The sequence below is a fragment of the Pseudorca crassidens genome, chromosome 10 (genome assembly GCF_039906515.1).
Source record: "Pseudorca crassidens isolate mPseCra1 chromosome 10, mPseCra1.hap1, whole genome shotgun sequence".
Lineage (NCBI taxonomy): Eukaryota > Metazoa > Chordata > Mammalia > Artiodactyla > Delphinidae > Pseudorca > Pseudorca crassidens.
In genome coordinates, this window is record NC_090305.1 from 103,024,471 (window position 1) to 103,045,963 (window position 21,493).

Consider the following 21,493-nt stretch of genomic DNA (forward strand, 5'->3'; position numbering starts at 1 on the left):
AATCACAACAGTCTTTTACATCTAAAACTTTCCAGTGGCTCCATAACTCAGTCAGAGTAAAAGCCAAAGTCCTTACAATGGCCTAAATGACTATGATCTGGCACCTGCCCCACATCCATAATCTCTCTGACTCCACCTCCTACTACTTACTCATCCCTTCACTCCACTGCCACCAGCTACAATGGCTTCCTTGCTACTCCTAGAATGTGCCAGGCATGCACCATTTCAGTGCTTTTTCACTTCATGTTCCTTCTGTCTGGAACGCCCCTCCCCAGACACCTGCATGGCTTACTCTATCTACCTCTTTTAAGTCTCTGCTCCAATGTCACCTTAGTAGTGAGGTCTTCCCTGACACTGTATTTAAAATTACAGCCTCTGCTTCCATTATGAACTCCCTATTCTAGCTTCTAGACTTCTTTTCTCTCCATAGAACTTTTTACCTCATGACATATATTTTGATATATATCAACAAAAACTAGAATGTAAAGTCCACGAAGGTAGTGATTTTTGTGTGTTGTCCACTTCTGTTTCTCTAACACCTAAAACTGTGCATATAGCACTTAGTAGCTGCTTAAATGTTTCCCAAATGAATGAAATTATTTCCTATTCACTTATCTATTCAGAAACTATTTTGGGTATTGGCTGTTTACAATTCTCTTTCATTACAACCTAAAGTGTTTTTGTTTATTGTAATACCAAGAGGTCTTAACAAGGTTATTTATAACTTTATCTGCATTATAATAGGATCCTATTAAATCAAAGACTGACTTCTAATGCTCCTTGAAATATCTTACCGTCATACATTAAGAATATTTGGCTCACTATGGAAAACCATGTGGAGGTTCCTCAAAAAACTAAAAATAGAGTTGCCATATGATCCAGCAATCTCACTCCTGGGCATATATCCAGACAAAACTATAATTCAAAAAGACACATGCACCCCAACATTCATTGCAGCACTATTTACAATAGGCAAGACATGGAAACAACCTAGACATCCATCAACAGATGAATGGATAGGAAGATGTGGTACATATATATAATGGAATACTACTCAGCCACAAAAAGAATGAAATAATGCCATTTGCAGCAACATGGATGGACCTAGAGATTATCATACTAAGTGAATTAAGTCAGAAAGAGAAAGATAAATAGTGTATGATATCACTTATATGTGGAATCTAAAATATGACAGAATTGAACCCAGCTACGAAACAGAAACAGACTCACGAATATAGAGAATAGACTTGTGGTTGCCAAGGGGCAGGGAGTAGGGGGAGCGATGGAGTGGGAGGTTGGGATTAGCAGATGTAAGTTATTATATATAGAATGGATAAACAACAAGGTCCTGCTGTGTAGCACACGGAACTATATTCAACATCCTATGATAAACCGTAATGGAAAAGAATAATAAAAAAATGTATATATATGTATAACTAAATCACTTTGCTGTACAGCAGACATTAACACAACACTGTGAGTCAATTATACTTTAATAAAAAAATTTTTTTAAATATTTGGCTCAGACATCAGACATTTTTCAATTCGAAAGGCTTATGAATTAAATGCCCAACATTATTACTTTCCTATGTGAACTATTTGAACATTTCTAGGATTATCTCACTAGGTTTATTCCTCAGATAGGTATCTTCTGAGGCTATGAAAGCTCAAGGTTCAATCCGCCTTATACGTAAATCTGATGATGATGGTGATAGTCTTAAATGTACTAGTAATTGAATGTTTACTATGTACCTGGTGTTGCTGTAAGTGCTTTGCTTATATTTACCTAGTTAACCCTCACAACAACCTTAGGAAATATATGCTATTATAATCCCTAATTTTACAGCTGAGGAAACTGAACTAGGAGAAGTAAAGTAACAAGGTCACACAACGGTAAGCAGCAGGGCCAGGACTTAAATCCCATAGGTTTTGGCTTCAGAGTCCTTGTCCTTAACTATTTCCCTATAATGCTTTTTGTAACAGCCACGATTACCACCAGTTGGATCAACATAAAAAGGAGGCATTGATGATTTCTACAAAGTCAGACTCCAGATGGGAATCCCATATTTAGGATTACAACCCCCTTCCTAAAGTCTATTAAATATATATATTATATATATGGAGCATGAAGTGAGGTACTACTAGAGCTATCCAGATAGTAGTAGTATGGCACTGTCCCAAAGCAGCTAACATAAAGGGAAGTACAGGCAAAAAGTAATTTAACATTTCTATGATCTTTAAAAACTGATGACTCTCAAGATATTAGATAGTTTACACAGCAGGTATTCAAACTTTATATGTGTATCTGCTTTATTCTACTGTACAAAAAAGCAGCTATGTTCTCAAAATTAAGTACAAATTCTAAGAAAGGTAAGAGCCTAGAGTATCACTTGTCAAAGATCTTATATATTTTTTAATGAACAGAATTGATCTGAGAAGAATTTATCAAGAGTGCAATAATGATCTGTCCCTCTTTTTAAATAAATTTATCTTAAAATAATTTTTATTTAGTTGCAAGTAATCAAATCATGGTAGAACTACAGTCATTCCTTTGTGATATAATGTTTAGAGCTGCTTAGATTCTTCTCATTCAAGATCTGTAACGACAATGGATGATATATAAACCAACGTTCTCAAATAGAACATAAGGGATACAATCTAGTTCATATTTCCAAGTTATAATGGGACAACTACGCTAAAAGAAAGGTCTAAATTGAACACATCTATATAAAAAAAGCATAAATATGTGACTGGTATAAATTTCAGAGGGTAGTCCAATTGTCTCTCAGGTTTTTAAATGGAGGTATCTATAACTCCTAAAAGGGGTAAGAAATCACTGAAATTCAGGCTTCCAAAGAATGAAAATCAATACATACAAATATTAACTGAGATAATAAGAAGGAAATTCAACTATTTAAAGATGTCTGAAGAGACAAATTGAATGCTTAAGCCTCTGTGAAAGAATTACTTAAATGGGAAGGAGCCAACCTTCATAACTTGTTTGTGCATTTCTACACTCTGTTCCCTGGGGGGAGGCTTGCTCAACTGTGGACAGTGCTATCCTATCAGGGAGCACTAGGAAATATGTGGGTCACGCCTCCTGCAACGCACAGCCTTACCCAGTCTTAAACGCCAATAAGTGACCTCACTGAAAAAAGTACTGCATGGGTTCTAGAATTATTCCAGAGAATGGGAAAAGAGGAGACACAGAGAACAAGATCAGCCATGAATTCTGGTCCTTCCTGTCTTGGTCAATTCTTTCACGTGTGATAAGTAACAGCAAGATTTCAGTTTTTCTGATAAATTACAAATAAAGTAAAAGTAAAAAAGTATGTGATGAAAATGACTAGCTTAGGGATTTTGCATATTAAAGGAAGAACTTTTCTACTATGTAGGTAGAAAAGTTGTATGTAGGTATCTATAAGGTACAAATGTAAGACAGCCTAGAGAAAATCAGTAGATAGATGGACTTCATGGTGCTATGAGACTAAGGAAGCAGGGTGTAGAAAAGATCAAGGCTTCTACTATTTAATTAATTTTGCAATTATCCTTTGTTCTTCTTAGCTAACGTACTGAACAAAGGTGGAATCCCTGCTCTCAAGAAACACACAACCTAGTTGGTGAGACAGAGAAATGAAACACAGGTCTGATTAAGCAAATGATATGGTAGATATGAAGGTAAAGTACTTCTTGAATACAGGAACGGAGAGGGAACAGGGAAGGCTTCTTGGAGGAGGTGAAAAACGAAATGAGCCTTGAAGGAAGAAGTTTTTGATAAAAATGAGAAGGGGTAAGGAAAGGCATTTCAGGTTGACCGCCAGTATGAGCAAAGGCCCAGAAGAAGGAAATGTAATAGCCTCTTCAAGACGACTGAATGGTTCATGAGACTGTAAAAGTATGGCACAGGAGAGGGCTATGGTGGGAGATAAGCTCCCAAGGTAGGTCTAAACTGTTTTGGACTTTATTCCGAGGATATCACTAAAGGTTTCCCAATGGTAAAGGTAGTACAATCTCCTTTGGAATCTAGATGTACAGATCCAAAGGGCTACTTGACTATATCAAAATCTACATGACCAAAACCAAACACTGTGATCCTTCTCGAAACCTGGTTCTCTTACAGTATTCTATACCTCAGGGAAAGCATTACTATCCATCAGGTTACACAAGCCAAACCAAACCATGCCAAAGCCCAGGAATCATCCTTGACATCATCTGCCTTCTACCTATATCCAATCCAATACCAAGTCCTATGTATTTTACTTTCCAAATTTCTGTCAAATTATAATACTTCCCACCTATCTCTACTTATTTCTACCGTCAAACCCTTAGGACAAAATCTTGTCCTCTCAGGACTTCCCTGGCGGTGCAGTGGTTAAGAATCTGCCTGCCAATGTAGGGGACACGTGTTCTAGCCCTGGTCAAGGAAGATCCCATATGCCGCGGAGCAACTAAGCCTGTGTGCCACAACTACTGAATCTGTGCTCTAAAGCCCGCAAGCCACAACTGCTGAGCCCGCGCTCTAGAGCCCACGAGCCACAACTACTGAGCCTACATGCTGCTACTGAAGTCCGTGCGCCTAGAGCCCGTGCTCTGCAACAAGAGAAGCCCACGCATGGCAACGACAAGTAGCCCCTGCTGGCTGCAACTAGAGAAAGCCCGTGAGCAGCAACGAAGACCCAACGCAGCCAGAAGTAAATAAATAAATACATAAATTTATTTTAAAAAAAAGATTAAATTGAGGAACAGAACTATTAAAAAAAAAATTTTGTCCTCTCTCTCCTGAATCACTTGCCCTGACTGATCTAGCTGCATTCATTTAGGCCCTCAATTAAACTAAAGAATTAAAAGAAGAAAAAAAAGGAAATCCTAAATCACCCAATGCTTAAATTATTTTAGTAGCTCTCCACACTCTTAAAATATTAAGAACAAGAATGTGAACTTGGTCTATAACGTCCTATGTGATTGATTGGGCTCTGGACCTCTCTCTAGCTTCATCTTATAGCATGCTCCTCTCACTCTAGCCACACTGGCCTTTTTTAGACCCTGCTGCTCATCCTGTTTCTTCTCACTGTGGATGAAGAATTGTTGCTCACCATCTGCCTCTACAAGGATGAAGTCACTAGCCACCATAATTGCTGACCTTCAACACACCCTGAAAGGAGCCAGGGCAGAGATCAGGAATGAGGCACTCTGTGCTCCGGGAAAAACTGGCAGAACAGGGCTTCAGATCGTTAGATATTTTTCAGATTTTATGATCCCAATTTCTTGCATCTTCTCATATTTAGAAAAGCACTTAAATCATTAATGGAGGCATCTGCTCCTTGTGACTAGTGGCAACTTTCTGTCAACATGTGTGCTTGACTGCATGATCCCCCTTCACCAAAATCACATATATACTGAACTCCCCACCTACCTCTTTGGAGTAGTTCCTCACAGCTATCTGAGAGGCTGTCTCCCAGGCTACAGTCCTCATTTTGCCCCAAATAAAACTTACTTCACAACTCTGACGTTGTACATTTTTTTTTCAGTCGACATCAGCATAGGGTCTTTACACATGTAATACTGCCTATTGTCATTTCTTCAACTCTCAGCCAGGCGTTTTGCTAGGCGCTTTGGCATATATTGACAAAAAAATAAACTCTCTGCCTTCATGACACTTAGGGCTGAGTGGGGAAAAGTGGCAGAAACAGAAAAACGGGTAATCAAATAACATAAACTGTGAAAAGTGCTGCAAAGAAAAAGAACACAGTGCTGTGAGAAAAGGAATAATGTAAGGCCGAGAAACCTACTTTAGACTGGGAGGTCACAGAATAATTCTTTGAACAGGGGCATTTAAACTGAGTTCTCAAAGACAGAAAAGGAAGTTTTTACTTTAACTGGCCCACAAATGAAAAGATGTATTAATACTGTAGGTTTCATGTGCCAAGAAAATATAGAATTTGGAATTTTAACATAATCAAGATGAAAATACACAGTTAACCCAACAATTCAATAGAAGAAAAAAGATTTGTCTATTCACTGCTTCTTAGAACTCACTTGGTGAAAGGTTGAGACTGTGTTACCAAAAACTTAAGGAAGAAGCAGAAGGGTGATGAGAAAGGAAAAGGCCAGTAAACAAGGAGGGGGCCACCTGCCCAGTAACCTAATGGAGTATATGGATAGCTGTATTTACAAGGCTTATATAACCAGTGAGTCAGCAAAAAGCCAGGTGTCAATGGTTTTCTTCTGTGCCCCTCTAAGCAGCTAGAAAACTTGGCTCTCTCCACTGGTGAGAAGTGGGGGGGCTCAAGGACAAGGTCTGAGGTAGGCTAATAAAACAGTCACCATACCATCCAGCAACACTTGCCTAAGAAAGGATGAGGAAAAGTAAACCTTCATGCTTAGAAAAACACAAGAAACAGGATCCAACTTAAGGCAGATTAGAGTAAGGTAGGATTTCACAAAACTAATGTGACTATTTCTTTAACTTGCAATAAAATGCTTATTAAAGATCCCCAAATCAAGACTCCAGAATCTGCTGAAAGCAAACCCTAGATTTTAAAGAGAAAATATCTTTACCTTTTTTGAGGTCCATAAGTATTTCAGGGCTACTTTCTACAACCATCTTTTCTCTAATAAACGTGAATATGTATTAATAATAACAGAAAAAGGCCTCATAATGATACAACTGGGCCTGGCAAAGAAAAATTGTACAAAATAAAACATAAAAGGGATTAAATCACAGTACAGGCAAAGAGATAAAGCACTAACAACCACTTGATAATGAACATCAATGCTAATGAATCTAAGATAAACACCCACCAATGCACAGCTATGAAAATAGCAGACTCCTCAACCTGCCTTCCTCCACCTCCATACTTATATTCTCAGCCTATTACTGTTCCAGTGGCAACAATTTAATAAGAGCAAGAAGACTTTATTTTTTCTTCTCCACTTCAGGCCATAGGGAAAGCTGGGGGGGGGGAAAAAAAAGGAGCGGGGGTAATTATGACTGTTCAAAGAAGAGAAGGGATATCTTATTGTTAGCGTTCTTTGCTCTGGAAATTCCTAGCTTCTGCCTCTTCATGGATATGGAGAAAACTTGATGATTATTTCTGAAGGTCACAAAACTGAATGACCAGAAATAATGGTTTCCTTTCAGCTCCCTTGGCTATCCCTTACCACCAAATGTGAATCTCTAAAATGTTTTAGTTATTGCTAACAGTCAATTCTATATAGCTGATACAGAAAAGTAAAACCAAAAAAACAAGAAAAGATGGGGGGCAAGGTGGTGGAGACCCAAAACACAAGCAACACATTTATCTTACCAAAACCCCCTGTCAGGCAGTCTGCTGATTTTGCTTGCCACAAAGCTCATCCTTCATTTGTGCACTGCCAGAGCAAGCTTGGATCGTGCAAACAATCACAACCTCTTTTGGCTCTAAGCTCTTTCCATTTGTCCCAGCTTCCAAACTGCAGAGGAGCTGTGGCATAGTCTGTCAAGGCTGCACATACTTGGTTTCCGAGAATAACGCTGTAAATGAGGACAGCTACCACTGGGAATGCATTCCCCCGCCAACAGCCGGCCGAAATGAAGCTTCTAGTTGATCCCTGGGCTTCTCACCTTCACAGCTTCAGAGAAGTGACTTTCACAGAACAGGCAGGTACAGCCACACCACATCAACATCCCTGCATAGCCAATCCTCCGCAGTGCCTTCCTCAGCCTTCATACAGTTCCGGTTCTGTCTCCTGCATCAACTCTTAGAGCTTTCTACATCTGGGAGCCAGGGAGGACTCTGCTGAATAAACAGAAAGCTTCTGCCAAACAAGCATCCGTGTGTGTATGTGTGTGCGTGTGTGTGTGTGTGTGTGTGTTTATGTGTATGCGCGCGCCTGGATGTGGGTGCAGTTTGCTAGAGCTGCTAATGCAAATGAATAGTTGAATAGTTTGAGAATGGAGATCACAGACAGTAGCTGCCTCTCTTCTCGAGCTGTGAGCATCTTTTATAAGAGACAAAAGCACCAAACTGGCTGAATTTAAAGCTACAGAACATTAATTCACCATCCACATTTGTATTTTCCTTTAAAACCAGATAAGGTTTAGAGAATAGCTTAAAGAAGGTTAAAAACATTCTAAATAGGATAGCACTGTTTAGGTAGCTTGGTTCAATAAATACAAAGAGAAAACAATCTACCCATGTTTCGACAAAGGACTAAAAGATCGGCAGGACAAATTTCTATGCTTTTCTAATGTTTCTTCTCTTATTTTCATTTTAGGTTCACAAAGTCATTTAAATGAAAACTGAGCAAGAGAAAGACTTCAGAAAGACTTCTTGTGCAGAGCATGAGACCCTGAAGTCTTTTTCACTATGGAAAAAGGGAGAAAAAGCTTCTGAATGAAAAGCATTAAGGTCTCTGAAGTTTAAGCAACAGATTAAAACACCACAATCGTAAACCTGAGCTCAGCTTCTGTACCATCACATACTATTTATTCAATACCCACGATACTGCATGAAAGAACTGAATGTCTTGAAGAAACTGTTTCTGCACTGAAAAAGTCACTTTGGGATTTATCCTTAAACAACCTATCAGATCTGAGCTTTATTTCTTCATTTATAAAAGTAGTTTTGGGAAATGCACACAGGAAGAATTTTAATGATTATAAAATATAGTGTAGCATGTACAATGTATAATAGCTAGTAACATTTTTTTGAAGTTAACATGCACAAAGGTTAACATGAAGACAATTTGATATAGTACAGTAAAGTCCTTTCTATGAGCCTAAAGCTGTGATCATTTCTATACTTAAATTTAAGTATGGGGCTGGAAGCTCAAGCCAGCACAGTACTGAGAGGTCAAAGAAGGTTCTTCTATCAGCATTCACCAGCTTCCTTAGCATTTTTCATTTAAAATCAGAGAAAGTACTCTGAATGGAATCCAAAGTATCTTGAATGAATTTGAAGAAAATTCTGGGTTAAAATCATGGCTCCAGAAATTCCTCTTTTATCTCTAGAGGCACAGAACTCAGACCCTGACTCTCCAGAACAAATTAATAAAGAATTTTATGACTTAATATAAGTTGTGTCTTTGCTTAAAAATTAGGTTATAAGGTTTCAACAGAGTAAATATTTGTTTCTACAAAAACAATGACAAAAAAACAAAAAAAAAACCCCAATCCTGCACTGCTAGCATCAACATTAGCAGATGTTTGCTCAATTCTGTTTATTAGCATTTTAAATATACCTTCTTTTAAGACAATTATGTTCATTGTAGAAAACTCTGAAAACACGAGTGGGCGTAAAAGAAAGCAAAATTATGTGTAACCTCATCACTTAGAAAAAACCAAACCAAACATTTCTGTCATGAGCTCTTTTATTCTCTTTCCTTCCCACTGAGATCACTGAAGCAAGTGTTGAGACAAGATGTCATAAGATCAAAACTTGCCTTGACTGGATGAGCTGCCATATGTAGAGAGCAGCCCTGAAGAGTTTCCTGGGTGTGTAAGACCTTGTGTGTAAGAAATGTTCACTGTGTATTTATATGAGGGTCATGATCTTACCTTACAAAAAATTATTCTCAAACAGTTTTTGAGGTTCCACCAAGATGCTAATGAATTTACCCAAGTTGTCAGAGAAGTACCCCTCACTGGCTGCCTTAGCCTGGGTACAAGTCTTCTTGGCTCCCAAAGAAAATCTCAACTGGCAATAGAACATTAATTTTGCTACTTTCTGGTTCTTTTGATTTTTTTTCTCTTGCTGATTTTGTTTGTTTCTGCTTTATGATAAATTACTCCTCATTGATGGCAGCACAGAATGAGAATTTGATTTTAATAATTTGACCATGTGGTGGTCTCTTCAGAAAAGTGATACACAATAGATCTGTTTTCTGTTGGGTAATAAACCAAAAGAGAATTCAGTTTGTTAGACTTTTCTTTTTGCCCATTTGTCTACATTGAGCTCAACTCAATTAAAAATGCTGTATATATTAGAAAGGGGAACAGCTCTTTGAGATCTGTACTGGTAAGGTTTTGCGCTTACTTTTGATTCATGGCTGAAGTTGTAGAACTGAAGCCATAGCTCTCTGTGTGTCTGTGTCTGTAATTCAGAAAGATCTTGACTTCTTGTTGTGTAAGTATAAAATGTTTTCCTATTTTTAGAAGACATTAAAAATTAATTATAATAGCTCTTAAATTAAGGGGTTCTGTTCTCGTTGGTTTTATAGAGCTAAATAAGCACTTACGTATCAAATATTCTTAGAAGTCCAAGAAAACGAACTGAACATGTAATACTTCAAATATGTTAGACAAAGAAAAAAAATCCTTCCTACAGAAACTACTAGTTCTGAAACATTTAAAAAATCCAAATTCATATAATTAAGTTAAATATTTTGCAAATCAAGACTAGATTTGTAAACAAAAAAAAAAACAAAGAAAAAAGATTAGTTTTGTCCAAGTATAATACTGCACACATTTTAATTTACTTGGGTTTGTTTTAATTCAGATTAAAATTAATCTGAACTTCCTAAATTTACTTATACAGGTTTACTGATCAAACAAGTTAATAGTATTCTTCTTATATAATGTCTGATATTTAGAAAAATGAAAATTTGTGTTCATCTAAATTGAGTCGTAATACTGAAGAACTTTTTTTTTTTTTTTGCGGTACGCGCGTCTCTCACTGCTGTGGCCTTTCCCGTTGCGGAGCAACAGGCTCCGGACGCGCAGCCTCAGCGTCCATGGCTCACGGGCCCAGCCGCTCCGCGGCACGTGGGATCCTCCCGGACCTGGGCACGAATCCTTACACTCCGCATCGGCAGGCGGACTCCCAACCACTGCGCCACCAGGGAAGTCCCCCTGGATAACTTTTTATATCAATAGCAATTATGTGTCAGCTTAAATACCTCCAAGATCTTATGGCAATTTAAAATCTTGGACTAACGTTAAATGAAGCTAATTAACAAATAATTCTTAGATGCTCAGATAAATTTCTAAGTAAATAGAACACTAAATGTTGATTATTAAGCATAGTTTTAAGTTGATATACATTTGCTTCTTATTTCTATATGCTGTTAGAGTGGCTATATCTTCAGGTCATATTACCAATCGGGTTCATTTTGCCACTTTAAGAAGGTGTAAGAGAAGTGTGGGGCTGTAGAAAATCTGTTATCTGTATTCAGGAGCCTTTCTGTTCTGCTAAAATCCTTGTGTGTGACAGATATTTCTTATTATCCATTCCCTCCACCTAATCTTCTCTCTGAAATATAATTGATATAAGAGGTTCGAACTACGCTAGGAGCAACAGTACAAGGTGTAAAGTCCTTTTGTTTCTGAAGGAAAAAGAGCATTTTTGTCCCAAAGTAAAGTGGCAGTTTGTTCCAGAATTTGAAAGAAAGACAAGTCTTAGAAACTGAATTTGATTTGCTTTGGTTTATACTACTGGGATCTGAAAAGAAGATATGAAATATGTCCAAATTTTGCAAAATTCAATCAGTTTTGATGGGCTAGTTTCTTTGGCTTACTGATTAATGCCTTCGTCTATAATATGAAAGATTATTCTTTATCTTCTGTGTAATTTGCCTAGATAGCAGAATAACTTTCTGGCCTTATGTTGGATTTACAATGTTCTTAATGATTAAAAAAACAAAACAAAACAACCAGAAAGAACAAAGGTTTTTTACTTGTGAAAGAGCTAAGTTCTTTAAAATTGCATTCCCTTACATGTTTATTATAATGTTTTATTGTCATTTTGATTAAATAACCAAGTACTGTTTCTCATCAATGCTCCTATCTTAATGAAGGGTCCAAATCTCTTTCAACAATTCTTTTGATTTGGCCTTCCCAAGACTGGCTCCTAAATATAGAAAAATGAAACTTTCAGGTTAACTGTTACACCTAAAACTATCTTTGAGAGTCTCATAGAAAGGAATGTATAAGTTACTCTACAAACTATTGCTATTCCAAAGAACAGACCCTTAGGTACATGTTTCTGAGCTGACATCACTTAGATAACTTTCAGGATTTACCAGTGGACTAGACCAGGATTTCCATGATGCTTTTCAGTCCAGAAGCAGATGTTTCATGAAAGCAGACTGCTGACCCAAGTTCCATTTGAGCAAGAACTAACTATTCAGGACGGAATGAACTGATGAAGGAAATTTTATTGTGGTTTTTTGTTTAGAATACTGTTGATGTTCTCTTAATGTTCTATTTTTTGTGGCTACATGAGAAAGCCCTTTTACTTTCTTCTTAAACTATTTCTAACTCACATTTTAGTAGACTCTGCTTTTGTGATCTAAAATAAAACATTAAGTAGTATCTGATTTTTACTGAATCAACAGCATTCAGAAACTTACTGAGTTTTCCTTAACTTTTTATGGCAATACAGTTATTTGTATAGGATCAATACTAGTATCTTATCTCCTTTTTATTAGGATATAATTGGATTTTGTAACCATACATACCTGGAATGTCATATTTGAGAAAGATTCTCATTTAATCATACATGAAAAATCATATTAAGAATAGTTGACTTTATATATGGAGCCAATGTCTAAAAAGAAGCCCTCCCAGGAAAACCGACCTGATGCCTGATTTACAGGGTCCCTGGCTTAGCGGTGGTAAGGAAGGTCACTTACTTCCTAGCAAGCCTCAGCAAATGCTGGGGACTTAAAGATGAGATTAACTCATTCAAATTTATCAGCTCTGTAGATGAAATCTAGTCAGAGAGTTTCTTAGGTGTGGTTTCCTAACCTTGGGATAGTAAATAATAGAGGTGTTTAAAAGTCCAATCTAAAATTCTTTACGAAAACTTCCATACAGAAGTTAACCTTGTAGCCTTAGTAATTACTCAAAACTGTATCACTGTGGATTTTCAAAGAAAACTCAAGGCTGTCTGTATGATTAATTAGCACTCTTAACGCATCTATATAAATAATCAGGTCAAACCTAAACAGACCAACTATTTTGCGATCAAGAAAAATCTTTGGAAATTATTTATGATCACAAGAGGGATGGGAGATTGTCAGCAGAAACTGTGAAAGACTAAAATGGTAAAAAATTTTACGTGCCCTTTCAAGGGAATATCTGGTGTTGTCTACTGGATATTTTGGAGTTATCTGATAGTATAAAGGTCTGCATCTTTGTCTCTGGCTAGGTTATTGTGAAACTCTGTAGAGACGGAAATTACCTTGTGGACAGCGCTGGTGATGAAATACAAATCAGTTTTGTCTGGTAGAGAATATAAATTTCCATAAGTCTAATTCTCATTTTAATATCTTACTGGCTCCTAATAATTGGTTAATTAGTGAGTTAAATACAATCTTTGACATATATTCATTTTGTATAAGAGTCATAATTTTACCTTTGAAAATAACCTTTAACATTTGGGTCCTTAGTTTTTATTAATATTTTGTAAAGCATCTAATTAAAAAGCAATTGTTTAATTCTGCCTGTTTTAATAAGGATCTTACAAAAGAGCTAAGAACTATTTTTAAGAGTTCTAAGAACAAAAAAACGAAGAAGAATATGTAATAGAGCACTTTTGTGGCCCTCAAAGCCTAAAATATTTACTATCTGGCCCTTTACAAAGAAAAAAAAAAAAGGTTGCTAACCCTTGCTTTAGATCAAAGTTATAGTATCTCAATTGGCATAGATATTTTAATAAGTGTGATCACTTGACAAACTACAAGACACCGAGGATTTAGCAGTAAAGTTAAGTTAGGACCCAGACTGAGAAAATAGGCTCCTTTACTAACTACCACCCAAAGATATATCAGGGATATTTTAACGATAACACAAAAAGTTTCCTTTACAAACAACTAAAAACGTTTAAGTGTTACTTTATAAAGAAACTGTTTAATACTATTTTTTCATTGAGTAGTTTTCAGACTTCTCAATACTGATTAAAGTTTACTGAACATGCCTTCAGATGGAAACAAAGCTGAACACAAGTTTCACTAGAATCTAGTTTTTGAAATAATTTGACACATTGCTGTATAAATAAAACAATCTGGACAATAACAAAACAAAAATAATAACAAAAAACCCTACTAAATTCAGAATTATATCTGACAAGAAAATATTTTTTCCCTCAGTAATACAAACCTACAATAGTATCCTTATGGTGTTCAACACTGTTGAGTATTGCGGGGGGGATGCTTAAAATTTCATAAGGAAATAGATTTTATCCTTCCAAAATTCCTGGGGAAAAGATGTCTTTTAAAAACCTCTTTGTTATACAACATTTCAAATATATATAAAAGTAGAGAGGATAATGAATTTTATGCACTCTTTATCCAGCTTCAATTATTAATTCATGGCCGGTACTTCCTCCCTCCCTTGCAATTATTTGGAAGCAAATCCCAGACAAAAGATACTCCTTATAAAAACCAAGGCTAATTCCAGAGGCTTTTCTGTATTATTAAAACCTACCTCAGCTGTCAGACCTCATGGATACTACTTTATTTTTTGGATAAAATGCCTAATGTTCTCCTTCTCTTTCACGCTTTACTGTATTTTATTCATGAAGGATCCACTGGGGAAAAAAGTCCGAAGACCAAGGAAGGAACTTGTTCTGTTTCTACAGACTGACCTTCTTGATGTTGATGCCTGATGACTGGCTGGATAAATTTTTCCCAAAGTGGCAAAAGATGGGGAAAAGTAAAGTTGAATCAAGGAAGAAAGATGATAAATCTAATAAATCAATTACTATCTGTATTTGTAGAAAGCAGAGAACAGATCTGCAAGGAAGGCACTGAAGTTAAAACCTGTCGCATCAGTTGGCTGTGCATTCCTCAAGGAGTCTCTTCTCTTGCCCTCCTCCAGCTGGCAACCAGTTCAGCTAAAAAGTCCCTAACTGTATTAACCTCCCACTGGGATTCAGTAAGAGGTAGCTTTTGACTTCAGCGGCTTTCTTTATGAAAAAGTAAACCCCCATAACCAGCCAGTGGGTGGGGGAGCAGAAAAATGACAAAGCGAGGAACTGTAAAGGAGTTTAAACTCTTTTGAGATTAATATAGTCATATGAACCTCTAAATAAGGCAAGTACTTTATTTTACTGCTTAGAACCAATTAGTTCAGAAAGGAGAGCAACAGAAGCTTTTGCTTAGTGCCAAAGCCAATACCAGAATTATGAGGTTTTAGGAAGGAAGAATAGAGGCACTGAACTTCTTTAGAAATTAGTTAAATTACCTGCCTTCATATTCGAGACAATTAACTGAAGAAGTACAATAAGCAGTGAAGGTTGCTTATTTAGGCTCTGCCTACCTCAAAGGAATCATGTACCACCTAAGGGGCTCAAAGGTGTTTGGGGAGCTATCTCACATCTGTAAAGTACCATAAAGCCCTGATGGGAACATCAGCCTCCAATCAAGGAAGGGCCAGGTAACCCCCAAGCACCACCTGCAAAGCAAGTACAGAATCATACAGCAATTTGTGTCATAAGATGAAATGGTATATTAAAATAGTATCTGTGATGTCATGACATAGTATAGAACAGTGGTCTCCAACCTGAGGTGTGTAAAAGGGTCAAGCTGTTTTCCAGATTTCCAAGGGCCCAATAGAAAGTGTACATTCACCCATAATGAAGTCGTATATGCAGATTAAAATGACAAATATTTAATTTTATCTGGAATTTTAAGTACTCCAGGTGGTATCATTATACTGGTGCTGTTCAAAAATGCTGACTGGCTCTTAGTTCCTAATTACTTTTCTTTTTTCCAGGAAAAATAATATATGTTGTTTGTAAACAAACATTTTCAAAATAGCAGGCTTATGAGGAAGAAAAAATATAGCCTTTAGTGGGACCAGGTTGATTTCAGTTTTCTAAGTGAGGTCATACCTTCAGTGTTTTTCAAAAAACTTTTTTCTTTATTGAGGTAATATATACAAAACACAAAATTTACCATTTCAACCATTTTTAAGTGTACAATTTAATGACATTAAGTACATTCACAATGTTGTGGAACCACTGCCATTATCTATTTCCAGAAATTTTTCATCATCCAAAACTGAAACTCTGTACTCAGTAAGCAGTAATTCCCCATCTCCTCTAATCCCAGATCATACCTTCAATGTTAAAAAAAAAAAAAGGGCATGACATGATACTATACATAGAAAAGCCTAAAGATGCCACCAGAAAACTACTAGAGCTAATCAATGAACTTGGTAAAGTTGCAGGATACAAAATTAATACACAGAAATCTCTTGCATTCCTATACACTAACAACAAAAGGGCAGAAAGAGAAATTAAGGAAACGATCCCATTTACCATTGCAACAACAACAAAAAAATACCCAGGAATAAACCTACCTAAGGAGGCAAAAGACCTGTACACAGAAAACTGTAAAATACTGATGAAAGAAATCAAAGATGACACAAACAGATGGAGAGATAATCATGACCTTGGATTGGAAGAATCAATATTGTCAAAATGACTATACTACCCAAAGCAATCTACAGATTCAATGCAATCCCTATCAAATTACCAATGGCATTTTTCACAGAACTAGAACAGAAAATTTTACAATTTCTTTGGAAACACAAAAGACCCTGAATAGCCAAAGTGATCCTGAGAAAGAAAAACAGAGCTGCAGGAATCAGGCTCCCTGACTTCAGACTATACTACAAAGCTACAGTAATCAAGACAGTATGGTACTTGCACAAAAACAAATACAGATTAATGGAACAGGATAGATAGCCCAGAGATAAACCCACACACCTATGGTCATCTAATCTACAACAAAGAAGGCAAAAATATACAATGGAGAAAAGACAGCCTCTTCAATAAGTGGTGCCGGGAAAACTGGACAGCTACATGTAAAAGAATGAAATTAGAACACTCCCTAACACCATACACAAAAATAAACTCAAAATGAATTAAAGACTTAATGTAAGACCAGACACTAGAAACATAGGCAGAACACTCTATGACATAAATCACAGCAAGATCCTTTTTGACCCACCTCCTAGAGAAAGGGAAATAAAAACAAAAATAAACACATGGGACCTAATGAATCTTAAAAGCTTTTGCACAGCAAAGGAAACCATAAACAAGACGAAAAGACAACCCTCAGAATGGGAGAAAATATTTGCAAATGAAACAACAGACAAAGGATTAATCTCCAAAATATACAAGCAGCTCATGCAGCTCAAAATCAAAAAAACAAACAACCCAATCCAAAAATGGGCAGAAGACCTAAACAGACATTTCTCCAAAGAAGATATACAGATGGCCAACAAACACATGAAAAGATGCTCAACAACACTATTAGAGAAATGCAAATCAAAAGTACAATGAGGCATCTCCTCACACCGGTCAGAATGGCCATCTTCAAAAAAATCTACAAACAATACGCTGGAGAGAGTGTGGAGAAAAGGGAACCCTCATACACTGTTGGTGGGAATGTAAATTGATACAGCCACTATGGAAAAGAATATGGAGGTTCCTTAAAAGCTAAACACAGAACTACCATATGACCCAACAATCCCACTCCTGGGCATATACCCAGAGAAAACCGTAATTCAAAAAACCACATGCACCCCAATGTTCATAGCAGCACTACTTACAATAGGCAGGACATGGAAGCAACCTAAATGTCCATCAACAGAGGAATGGATAAAGAAGATGTGGTACATATGTACAATGGAATATTACTCAGCCATAAAAAGAATGAAATTGGGTCATTTGTAGAGACATGGATGGCCTTAGAGAGTGTCATACAGAGTGAAGTAAGTCAGAAAGAGAAAAGCAAATATTGTATAATAATGCATATATGTGGAATCTAGAGATGATCTTATTGGCAAAGCAGAAATAGAGACATAGATGTAGGGAACAAATGTACAGATACCAAGGGGGAAAGGGGTGGGGTGGGAGGAACTGGGAATGCACTGTGGTAACCTAAATGGGAAGGAAGTCCAAAAGGGAAGGGATATCTGTATGTATATGTCTGATTCATTTTGTTGCACAGTGGAGACTGACACAACATTGTAAAGCAACCATATTCCAATAAAAGTTAATAAAAAAGGCAAAATAAAACAACTCAAATTTCAAAAGTATATGGTAAACCATTAGAATATGTTCAAGCATATTCTATGTCTGAGAAACTACCACTTGGAGGAAATACGTAGGTAATGCTATATTGTTTTAGAAAATGTTATTCGCCACAGTAAGAAGCTGTTTTCTTGCTATGCTCCATGAATATCAGATCTACATAAGCTATCTACTGAAAATCCTTACTTAATATCTATTTTATACCTTCCAATCACAGGTGAAGAACAGACCATACTGGGCTCTCAGGAATAAAAAAACAAACACATTTTTCACATTCTCAGAAAATATAAAAATTGCTAAAAGAGCAAGAAAATGGCTTTTGAGGGCTAGTTCAAGTCCATGTGAGAAGAACAAGGATTGACTCAATTTATTCTTTCCAAAATCTTACTAGCCATAGATGGCTTCGGCAGGGGAAGATATGAAGCTATTACATTTTTAAATAACCTGGCTTCATTGTTCTTTGTTGTTTAATTTCCCACTAAACTGCATACAGCCCTAGTGGTTCCAAATATTCTTTAAGAATAGCAAAATAAAAATACAACCAAGAAGGAGTAGGAAGCAAGTTGAAGACATGTATGCTATTAACTGGCTACTTATGGGAATATAATGCTTTCCAAACTTCTTAAAGTTTGTTATAAAAAAACAATTTAAGGGCCAATTTCTCATTCCTTTGCCCTTTCTCTTGAGATACCATCACATTATAGTATTCCATTGTTTCATGTCATTAAGCTTAGACAACAGGCCTTATTATATTAGTAAGATGCGGTTGGAAGGCTGCTGGTCTGCAGAAGAGATGGAGTTGAGTCCTTGCTTTGCTATCCATCAGTTTTGGAACTTGTGTGATTTATGGAGCTTAAAATGAATCGAGGTTTAGTACCTAAGAAATAGGACTAGAGCTTGCAAGGTTGAGGTTGAAAAACTAGAGAAAGCATAAATAGGATAATTGAAGACAACACATGAATTGTCAAAGGAAAATGCAAAGACAATAAATATAATATTTAGCTATTTACACCAGAACATATACTTAATAAATACTATTAAACATTTATTAAATGAAGGAATAAATGAGTAAGTAAAACTCTGGGAATAGTTAAAATTTAGGACAAAAGACAAAGATAAATTTTACTCTGTTGCAGATTAGATGATCTCAGAGTAAATATTCACCTGTCTCCTGTTTTTTCCTGAGACATTATGTCTTAACGCATTCTGCCATCTACTCTGGTAGTTTTAACCTGAGAAGTCAAAAGCTTGAAGAGAGGTGAGAAACTAGAGGTGTTCTTAGTGAAACATGATAAGGATTGGAGTAAAGTAGTGGCAGAGGAAATGTGAAAGAAAGGCCTAGTGATTCTTCTGAAGAAGGAACCAACAGGATTTGTTGACTACATATTAGAGATGAAAGAGAAGAATGAATAAAGATGAGGCCCCTATACGGGAAAAGAATCTAAAAAAGAGTGGATATACGTATATGTATAACTGACTCACTCTGCTGTACACCTGAAACTAACACAACATTGTAAATCAACTATATTCCAATAAAATTTTTTTTTAAAGTTAAAAAAAAAAAAAGATGAGGCCCAAGTTTCCAGTCTAAGAGAGTGATGACGCAATAGGGAAGATGAAAAACAGGGTTAGTTTTAGGAAGGACAATTATGAATTCAAATTTAGATATTTTGAATTGCAATAAGGAAAAGATAATCATTTAGAAATGGTTAGAAAGAAAGTGAAGCTGGTATTCTGATCCAAAGAAAAGGATCTCCTAGACATACTTCTATTAACTAGTGTCAACATTTAATGTAAGATGACAAATATGAAGCCAAATATTTACATGTTCTTTGGCCCAAGTGTGCTTACATTAAATAGGAACAGCGTATAAGGGAACAAGTCTTGCTAAGGTCAAAGCAACTAACTTCTAAATTCCAAACTCACATCAGGTTTATAGTAGTCAAAGTGGCTGAATGAGAATCTGTACTGTTCCTGAAATTATCACAAGCACAGGTTCACTAAGCTGAAGCTAGGAAACAACTCACTCCAATAAACTCACTTCAGTGAACTGCAATCAATGTATATACAATAGATATATACACAGCAATAGTATACTTATGATTATAATCACAGAGGGGAAAAGGAAGAAGACAAGGAAGATAACGCACACCTTCTACTGGCGTCAATAAATATGTTCTAATATAAAAAGTATAGCGAATTAATGTCCCTTCAGATGCTAACTCATTTATTATATTAAAAAAATCTTAAACTGATGTAGAGTTGATTTACAATGTTGTGTTAACTTATGGTGTACAGCAAAGTGATTCAGTTATATATATTTTTTCATATTCTATTCTATTATGGTTTATTTCAGGATATTGAATACAGTTTCCTGTGCTATACAGTAGGACCTTGCTGTTTATCTATTTTATATATCATAGTTTGTATCTGCTAATCCCTAACTCCTAATTTATCCCCACCCCCACCTCCTTTCCCCCTGGTAACCATAAGTTTCTTTTCTATGTCTGTGAGTCTGTTTCTGTTTTGTAAATAAGTTCATTTGTGTCACAGTTTAGATTCCACATGTAAGTGATATCATATGGTATTTGTCTTTCTTTTTGTCTTACTTCACTTAGTATGATCATCTCTAGGCCCATCTACATTGTTGCAAATGACATTATTTCCTTTTTTATTGCTGAGTAGTAGTCACATTGTGTATCCATGCCACATCTTCTTTATAAATTCATCTGTCAATGGACATTTAGGTTGCTTCCATGTCTTGGCTATTGTAAATAGTGCTGGTATGAACACTGGGGTGCATGTACCTTTCCAAATTAGAGTTTTTTCTGGAAATGTGACCAGGAGTGCAATCGTATGACAACTCTATTTTTTTAATTAATTAATTAATTTATGGCTGCATTGGGTCTTCGTTTCTGCGTGTGGGCTTTCTCTAGTTGCAGTGAGTGGGGGCTGCTCTTCGTTGTGGTGCACGGGCTTCTCATTGCGGTAGCTTCTCTTGTTGTGGAGCACGGGCTCCAGGCACGCAGGCTTCAGTAGTTGTGGCGTGCGGGCTCAGTAGTAGTGGCTTGTGGGCTCTAAAGTGCAGATCCAGTAGTTGTGGCACACGGGCTTAGTTGCTCCGCGGCACGTGGGATCTTCCCCGACCAAGGCTAGAACCCGTGTCCCCTGCATTGACAGGCAGATTCTTAACCACTGCACCACCAGGGAAGTCCAGCAACTCTCTTTTTAATTTTTTAAGGAACCTCCATACTGTTTTCCATAGTGGCTGCACCAATTTACATTCCTGTCAACAGTGTAGAAGAGTCCCCTTTTCTGCACACCCTCTCCAGCATTTGTTGTTTGTAGACTTATAATGATGGCCATTCTGACTGGTGTGAGGTGGTACCTCATCATAGTTTTGATTTGCATTTCTCTAATAACTAGCGATGTTGAGCACTTTAGATACTAATTTAGACATCAATGTT

The 21,493-nt window shown here is 36.6% G+C and overlaps 1 protein-coding gene across 10 annotated transcripts in view; it reads right to left on the reverse strand.

The window, feature by feature from the left end:
* Nucleotides 1–21,493, reverse strand: part of TMCC1 (transmembrane and coiled-coil domain family 1) — a 219,858-nt gene that overhangs the window by 34,709 nt on the left and 163,656 nt on the right. Inside the window, exon 1 of one of the 10 annotated variants that reach the window (XM_067755575.1) lies at nucleotides 7,604–7,885. The exons of the other annotated variants lie outside the window; for them this stretch is intronic. Within the exon in view, the coding sequence (XP_067611676.1) occupies nucleotides 7,604–7,666 (63 nt within the window). The 5' untranslated portion in view covers nucleotides 7,667–7,885. Of the gene's footprint in view, nucleotides 1–7,603; nucleotides 7,886–21,493 lie in introns of those variants that run through there. 10 annotated transcript variants of the gene reach the window in all.